At 41.7% G+C, this 8,329-nt stretch overlaps 1 protein-coding gene across 1 annotated transcript; it reads left to right on the top strand.

Annotated features, from left to right (window-relative positions):
• Window positions 1-2,690: 2,690 nt before the first annotated feature.
• prss23 (serine protease 23) lies at window positions 2,691-7,189 on the top strand. The gene is made up of 2 exons (XM_072437500.1): window positions 2,691-2,970; window positions 5,753-7,189. Exons 1-2 carry the CDS (start codon window positions 2,966-2,968, stop codon window positions 6,864-6,866), a joined length of 1,119 nt encoding a protein of 372 aa, XP_072293601.1. The 5' UTR covers window positions 2,691-2,965; the 3' UTR covers window positions 6,867-7,189.
• The last annotated feature ends 1,140 nt before the right edge of the window (window positions 7,190-8,329 follow it).

Genomic DNA, 8,329 nt, shown 5'->3' with positions numbered 1-8,329 from the left:
CCAAGATTCATTCCCATGTGCCCATAAATAAGCATGTGCAATAAATCCTAAGGTAATTGAATTTCGGAAGAATGTAAGATCTACAATGCACCGGTGGCTTCAACCCAAAAAGGACGGATTTTCCTTCGAGCTGTCAGATATTTTACTGGTGCCTCTGGAGGCTAAACCATGTGAAGTTTGAAACACATGTCCTACTTCCACAAAGTGTCAATCTAATGAGCAGCACAGACTGAGGCGGCTGCAGTGGCAGAAATATTCGAAACACCTCTAGTAAAATACAAACGCTCTTTTCAGTATCAGGTATTATGGCATAGTTCCTTACAAATAAAAGGAGTGTGAAAGTGTCGAAACTCACAGATCAGAATGTTGTGATAGAATTGGCTGTTTTGCTGTCAGATTGTAACATTATGGTTAAAATCTCTGTAACTACTGGACCTTTCGACATTAAACAAAAACTGGAACAAAATTCAATGTCTATTCTATCAGCATGACTAAACTCAAGTTTAAGTATATTTCCCAATAGCCCAAAAAACTGCGCTATTATTCAACCACTAAAGACATAATTATTGTTAGTTAGAAGAAACTTAAGCAATGTGATTAATATGGCAAGTTTATGAAGCCAAACCCCAACAACAAATCATATGTCTCAACATTTGTGGATCAAAGGTTTTGATATAACTCGGAAATGTTTTTGCAAGAAATGAGAGCTCCCTGCCCTCCAGCTGTGGTTGACATTATCAAAATAGAACATGAATGCAACCATTTACCTGTACTTAACACATCAGAATCAGAATCAGAGTCATCCATCCATTTTCTATCGCTTGTTCCCTTTCGGGGTCGCGGGTGACTGGAGCTTATCCCAGTGACTTTGGGCCTTAGGCGGGGTACACCCTGGACAGGGGCCAGCTCGTCGCAGGGCCAACCAGAATCAGAAAAGGTTTATTGCCATTGCTACTGAACAGAATTCACAAACATGGGAACTTGCTTTGGTGAGTCAGTGCACCATAAAACAAATAACAATGATAAAACAACCTATAAAAAAGAAAAAAGAAAAACAATTTAAATCTGCTATGGGATAAAAATAGAATTAAAATGTCTGTCTTTTAGAAGACTTTGCCAAATGAGCTCTGATCACTCAGTCCTTAATGATAGGCCAACATCACTGTTTTGTTTCAGGTTCAGTTATATTCCGTAGCTTATCTTATGGGAACATAAAAAAAAGAATAAATGAGAAGAAGAAAAATCAGATGAACCTCATGTACTGCACGATACAATACCACACACTCAGCAAACAGTGTCCACCTTTGTATCTGCTGCTGCCTTTTACAGCCACAACTTATTTCATGTATTTCAGTGGGAATATACTTTATACTTAATCCGTCAGCAGTAGCTCCCTTGGCGCAGCGGCACCACCAGCTGCAGTTTTTATTGCATCCAGAGAAGCATTTAAGAGAGAGGCACAGGTCGAGTGTAGGTGCCCATGGGCCCTGGGACAGCGGGGGCATTGTGACGTGCATCCTTCTTGGGAGATTCCACAGCATTCCTGAACATATACACTAGAGTGACCAAGAGCTCTGTTTCATCACCCCCAAGAAACACTGCTTTGAACATTCCTCATCCTCATACAAACCCTGAACACGGCACAGGGAGCTTGTGCTAATGCCTACGTGTCCCAGCAGCCTCTTGGCAGCTGCAAATATCTGCCCTCGACGTGGGTTATAATGCATGTGAATTTAACAAGATGACACTTGCTCATAACCCATAATGTTTCAGATATGGTGTGAAATGTGAATATTGTTATATGGATGTAAATATAAATGAGAAGGAGATTACAACAGAACTTCACTCTTGTTGGTGCATTATTTTATAGGCCTGTAAAAGCAAAACACACACACACAGCTCAGTCAGCAATTGATTTAGATTGAACACGTATCAAATGTGCAGTTATCAAAATAGGTTAGCTATGATGAACAGTGTTGCCTAAAACACACAACGCTTCAACATTTTTGACAGATTTTCCTGATTTCCTATTGCAAATTATAACCCATTTCTTAGTATTTACAAAGGCCTATGTGTTCCTGTGGCTTGTGTTCAGACTTGTATTGCATTATATGTTAAGTTGCCCGCATGAACATTCTCCAGAGATAGATATGTTTTATGCCATACTGTGGAATATTATAATCAAAGGAACAATATTTCCCATGCAAACAAGCGCCAGTTTTTCCAGTGCATTGTATGTATTCGTTTATTTTTTTTAGTTAAAACGTTGTCTACTGGGGCTTTAACAAACATCTTACAGCCGACTGAATAATGTCTGCATTAGAAAAGGATTTAATAAATAAACGTGTTCATTTTCACGTGGACATTATTATTCATTGATTTAACAGAGCCTGGAGTCACGGCCAGAGGGCAGCACAGTGCGGTTTAAAGTCCTTCACAGCCAGAGCTGAGCGCACCGGTGCTGCTGGGTCAGTCCACGGGTCAGTCCACGGGTCAGTCCACGGGTCAGTCCACGGGTCAGTCCACGGGACAGTCCATGGGTCAGTCCACGGGTCAATCCACGGGACAGTCCACGGGACAGTCCACGGGACAGTCCACGGGTCAGTCCACGGGTCAGTCCACGGGACAGTCCATGGGTCAGTCCCGCTTTGGCGCACCGAGCAGAGGGGGCGGGGCGCCGCGAGAGGCAGGACTACGTGCCGCATAGAGCAAACAGCTACTGCTTTTGAAACGGCGGACTTTTATTTGTTTCGTTGTCTGCGCCTTGGTCATTACCGAACAACACCGTTTAAAAAAAATAGAATATTTAGTTTGTTTAATGCGTAAAAAGCGTGCGACATATGTCCTGCTGTGCGTAAGAGGAGAGCGCAACCTGTCACCGGGAGGATGAGGGAACCAGGGGCCGCGATACAGTGGAATAAGTTTGGAGAGTGAGTGCGATGTGAACACGTTATACACCGGCTTTATGAGGTAAACGTCTATCCACGTAATGGTTATGCTGTCCTTAAAAAAACACAATTTTATTTGTCTAAATGAGAAGGTCTAAGAATTCTATTTAATTCTATGTATAGTGTTATTCTGTGTCATTGTTCGTTTAGATTTTTTTTCCCCTAGAGATGAACTTTGGTTTGCACAGACTGACTCAGAGTATTTTGAGAACATTTACAGACCTTTGCTTACCCTGCTGGAGAGTTTAACATAGCTGCTTGACGTTCTTGTTATAGTTTCCTTTTGGCACCACTGAAAGAAAAATACATTTCCTTTCTCAAACGTCCTTCTGCTCCATAATGAATCACAGTACATCCCTTCATCACCCAGAACATGCCTCTGTGGTGTCATTCAACCAACTGCTTCTTAATTCATGTTTGTGGCCATCAGAGGAGAGCTTCTAGTTTGAAATCAGTCAAACATATTCTTAGTACAGTATAAGTCATTACAATTATTTGTTTTATGTTGTGATTTTTAACTCCCTCAGTTTTGGGTGTCAGCGATGTCAAGTAGATGTCACTGGGAGATTTGTACTGGTGTTCAGAAATCTCCTTCTCTGTGTATTCACAAGTGGGTTAAAGACTTTGAAGGCTTACAGCAGATGGGATTGTCTTCGCATGGGCCCCACCCTGGCTTTTGTCAGACCTAATGCCTTGTTTAGGTGCTGTGCCTCGACTTGTTGCGTTTCACTTTTCACACACCTGCTGAGTTTGTGCCATGAGTGCCTCGGGCTCCATAGTCTGCAGAGGGGATCAAGTATCTCCTCCCTGTTAATCTGCCCTAAAAGCTGAAAAGTGGTTAATGTTTGATGGGTCACGCTGTTGTAACACATACCTGACTGGAGCACACCTACAGTAATGTGAGCGTTGTTATTTATGGGAAGAAACGTCCTTAGACTTTATAGAAAATCATCAACAATTATCCACATTTTAGTGCATTCAAATGAAGAGGTGGTCTTTTTCTTTTTTCTTGTGTAAATGAGTGACAATAACATAGGCCTACTGTTAAAAAATATGAATACCCAAATACAGATTGATCCTTAAAGTAGTATCCAGACTCATACAAATATATTCGAATTTTGCATCGAAAATTACCTTCTATTATCCAGAGATGTCCAAACTTTTTTTCACTGAGGGCTGCATATTGAAACATAATGAAACATTACTTAAATTTATGGTAAAAGTTCTTCTTATCATGTTTTGGGCCATTTCAGCAAGAGAGGGCCAAAGGAAAATGTGTCTGAAGGCTATATTTGGCCCCCAGGTCATTATTTGGACACTCCTGGTTTAGTCTAATAAAAATGTTCTTGTGTATCAAAAATTACATTGAAATGTTGGTATCATGACAACACTTTAACACACTCTCCATTCTTCTGTAACCTTTGGCATCAGCAATGCATTTTTGGCATATTAGGCTCCTGGTCTGGTTATTTCCCCTATTTCAAACAGTGGTGGAAAGAGTGCTGAAAATGTGTACTAAAGTAAAAGTACAGTTACATGACTAAATATTCTCCATTACTACAACTACAAGTACTGCTGCCATGTATTTATTTATTAACAGTGGCATTTTAGAAAACTTAGATCCAATTATTTTTTTTGGATAAATTTAAAGCAAACATGGTCAATCAGCCGGCGATGCAGTGTTTGTAGAGGGAGGAGCAGAGACATGAGACAAGTGTGCACTGGGCCGACTAAATACAACTGTATTCACTAACTCAACTAATTCACTAACTGTTAATGCCATGAAGTACAATTAAGTACATGTGTAAAAATCAACTTTAAAAAGTAAAAATACCCCAAAAATCTACTCAGCTACAGTCATGTGCATTTGGAATTAGTTACTTTCCACCCCTAGTTGTAAACCATTACTTGTAAAATGTTCTGTTGTAAAGGCTTAAAATGTATAGATATATACTACAGTTATGTTAAAAGTAAATACACAATTTAATGCTCAGTTTTACTCTTCAACGCTTGTTTGTTGACTGTATTTTTATGTATTAAGTATCAAATTACTGTCTTTTGAGCTTTAGTAATCCTATTTAGCTGATAATCTACATTTGTGTTTAGTTGGAACAAGGGGCTCATTGTTGCCCAGCTTCGCCAGATGAGACTCAGGCCTCCTTTGCAACATTTAAGTTTGAAAGCTGACCTCACTGAGATTTACAGCTGCTGTAAAAGAGCCCAGAGTTGTTTTTGTGAGTATGATACTCTTTTTGATAACAATAATGACTTAAACACACAGTGTTAAGTCATTTAACAGTATGTTCTAAGTATGTTCAGTATAGGAATTTAAATTAAACTGATTTCATATATTTTGGCCTGAATAAGTGTTTTATTTTTACTTGCCTGTAAACAATCACCTAATTTTGGCATTAGCTTTTAGTGCATTTTTGGCATTAGACAAATAATATAAAAGTATATCTGGGTCTCAGCTTCTTGTTTATATAGATAGTTTGATGAGTTTTTTCCCCCCAATTGTAAATATATGATATTTATTTTTGTATTGTTTTAATTGTTGCTAGATTTTCATCACTTTGAAACCCATGGATAGACTCTGATAGCTCTTTAGATTTCAAGTGAATCCTAGTTTTGTGAGCATAAATTAGTGGTGTATTTATCTCTTGTGCTGGTCCCAAGACAAAGTAGATTATTATAAGTTATTATTCCCACCCCTGAACATGGGAGAAAGTAGTCAAAAGGAGTGTTTATTTATTTATTTCAGGAACAGTGCATATGTCTTACCTGTTTCGTTTCTTCTCTTCTAGCGTTTCCATCACCATGATGCCGCCACACGATCGCTCCCTGCAGACACTGCTCTACCTCCTGCAGCTCTTCCTGTCCCGGGCTCTAACCATCCTCCAGCCACCTGCCCACATCCCCACGCTGGTACCCCACGCCCCCACGCCGCTCACTCGCTCCCATTTCAGCGCCCGAACTCAGCTGGACTTCACCACTCACTGCAACTCCAGCTGCTTCAACACACACGAGGAGGCACTGTCCGACAAACTGGCTTTCGAGACGCTGTACTCTGACGGCTCACGCACCCTCACCACAGTGGATGTTGAGGATGACCCTGACGACTTTGTCCCACCTCTGAACAGGCCCAGACGCAGGCGAATACGACGGCAAATCTACGGCGCAGATGGACGATTCGACATCAAAGGGGACAACTTCCTTTTGGACTACCCTTTCTCCACAGCGGTCCGGATCTCCACGGGCTGCACCGGAGTCCTTGTGTCCCAGGTGCACGTCCTGACAGCGGCCCATTGCGTCCACGATGGGAAAGATTACGTCAAGGGTGCGAGAAAGCTCAAAGTTGGATTTTTGATTAACCCCGTAGTAAACAGCACAAACCCAGAACTGTCATCGCCCAAGAAACCTCTCGTCCGCTGGGTGAGGGTCAAGCGGACTCGTGTGCCCAAAGGCTGGATCCAAGGCCCTCAGGAAGTCAGCATGGACTTTGACTATGCCCTGCTGGAGCTGCGTTGGCCCCATCGTCGCCCTTTTATGCGACTATCTGTGGCTCCCTCCTCTGACAACCTGGCAGGGAAACGTATTCACTTTTCTGGTTTCGATAGTGACCGGCCTGGGGAGTTGGTGTATAGATTTTGTCCTGTCGAAGAGGAGTCCAAAGACCTCATATACCAGCACTGCGATGCCCGGCCAGGGGCGAGTGGATCGGGGGTCTACGGCAGAGTGTGGGACGACATCCTGGAGAAGTGGGAAAGGAAGGTGATTGGGATCTTCTCAGGACACCAGTGGTTAGAGATAGATGGGGAAAACCGGGATTATAACGTGGCAGTGAGGATTACGCCGCTGAAGTTTGCACAGATCTGTTACTGGGTGCATGGGAACAGACTGGACTGTGTTCATGGTTGAGAGACGTGAGGCTAAAAGTAAACTCTTCAAACCCAATAGACACATTATTACCAGCTAGCTGAACTAAACCAGCATCCTGGCTTCCCCTCAGTCTCTGCTCACGATCACATTTGACAAGAGCTTTTGGACATAATTATTGTGGAATAGGAAACCTTTCTCAATGATTTAGCATGCTTGAAGTACTGTTCAGGCTTTGATTCTGTTTTCATGGTTGTCTCAACTATCTGCTCTTATGTGCCATAACTCATCTACTTCTCAATGAATGACATTAAAAGTATGCTGTAAGTGCTTTTCAGAGATTATTATTAAATATATGAGTACATTTATTTTTTATAAATGCTATGTATATATATATATATTTTAATAAAGAGATTTAGCTTATTTGTGAACGAGCACTTTCTTTAGAAGAAATCGGCTGCCCTCTTGTGGTGGCAAGAAGAAGACACATTTTTATTTTGTTCCACACGGTGAGTATCCAGGTTTTATGTTTCCAGGTTTTTTGGGACATACATTTCCTGGAGACAGATCCTCACTGAATATTTTAAACAAGCGTACACTTACCAAACGCTAACTTCAATCTAAACCTTGAAACCTGCCATCGATCCAATAGTGACGTATTAAAGGCGTAATGGACGATTTTTCGCCGATTTGAGAAATTCAAGCGGAAGAGCGCATGCGCGCGTGTTTTTTTTTTTGCGTGCGTTTGTTTATTAGCGCGACGGATCGCATCTCTCGTCTCCCGTAGATTTCCGTCTCTTCTGAGTCAGCTCGAACTCGAGTCTTTCGCTGTCTAATTTTGTCCTGTACATTGAGAGAACTATATTATGATAGATCCATGCGCTTAGACCCGGGGAAACATGCTGCCCTCCGGAGGACGAGCCGCACGCGGCTGCAGGTGAGCGGTAGGTGCGTTTTATGATTGCGATGTGGCAGGACAAATCGGCAGTCCACAGCACGAGGAAATGACTCAGCTTTGGGCCAAAAAAATCGTCCATTACGCCTTTAAACTCATAGGGGCAAAACATTCCCAAACATGGTCATAAATCCAAAGGAAATTCCTACCCTTCTGGTTTGAAGGTAGATGTATAATATCTTGAAGATACAGCATTACCCCAGGATATTTTTACTTATTCAAATCACTTATTTTAGATTATCACTCGTCACTGGTCTCAGTGTATTAACAGTCTCTAAATCAAAGCCCTGTGTCGAGTCTGTGACTGATTTACACTAAACCAAGACACTTTGGAAACACATTTCTTGGTAGGGTTTGCTCAAACCTGAACAGGCTTCATGAAATAAGCCCCAGGCATCTGATGACGTGATCATGGGGGGGCTGTGTATTTTGGCCTACTATGCAAATCTTTGCCATAATCAGAACAAATCGACCAAGGAACGATCAAGCAAATCTAGATCGAAAGCACACTTAACTCAGGTTTAAGGGATTGTGTCTTAATAACGATGCA

Source organism: Eucyclogobius newberryi, unplaced genomic scaffold (genome assembly GCF_026437365.1).
Source record: "Eucyclogobius newberryi isolate DKJ021-1_F unplaced genomic scaffold, fEucNew1.0.hap1 SCAF_11, whole genome shotgun sequence".
Lineage (NCBI taxonomy): Eukaryota > Metazoa > Chordata > Actinopteri > Gobiiformes > Gobiidae > Eucyclogobius > Eucyclogobius newberryi.
Note: the sequence above shows the minus strand (reverse complement) of the source record. Positions and strands in the feature narration are given on the sequence as shown.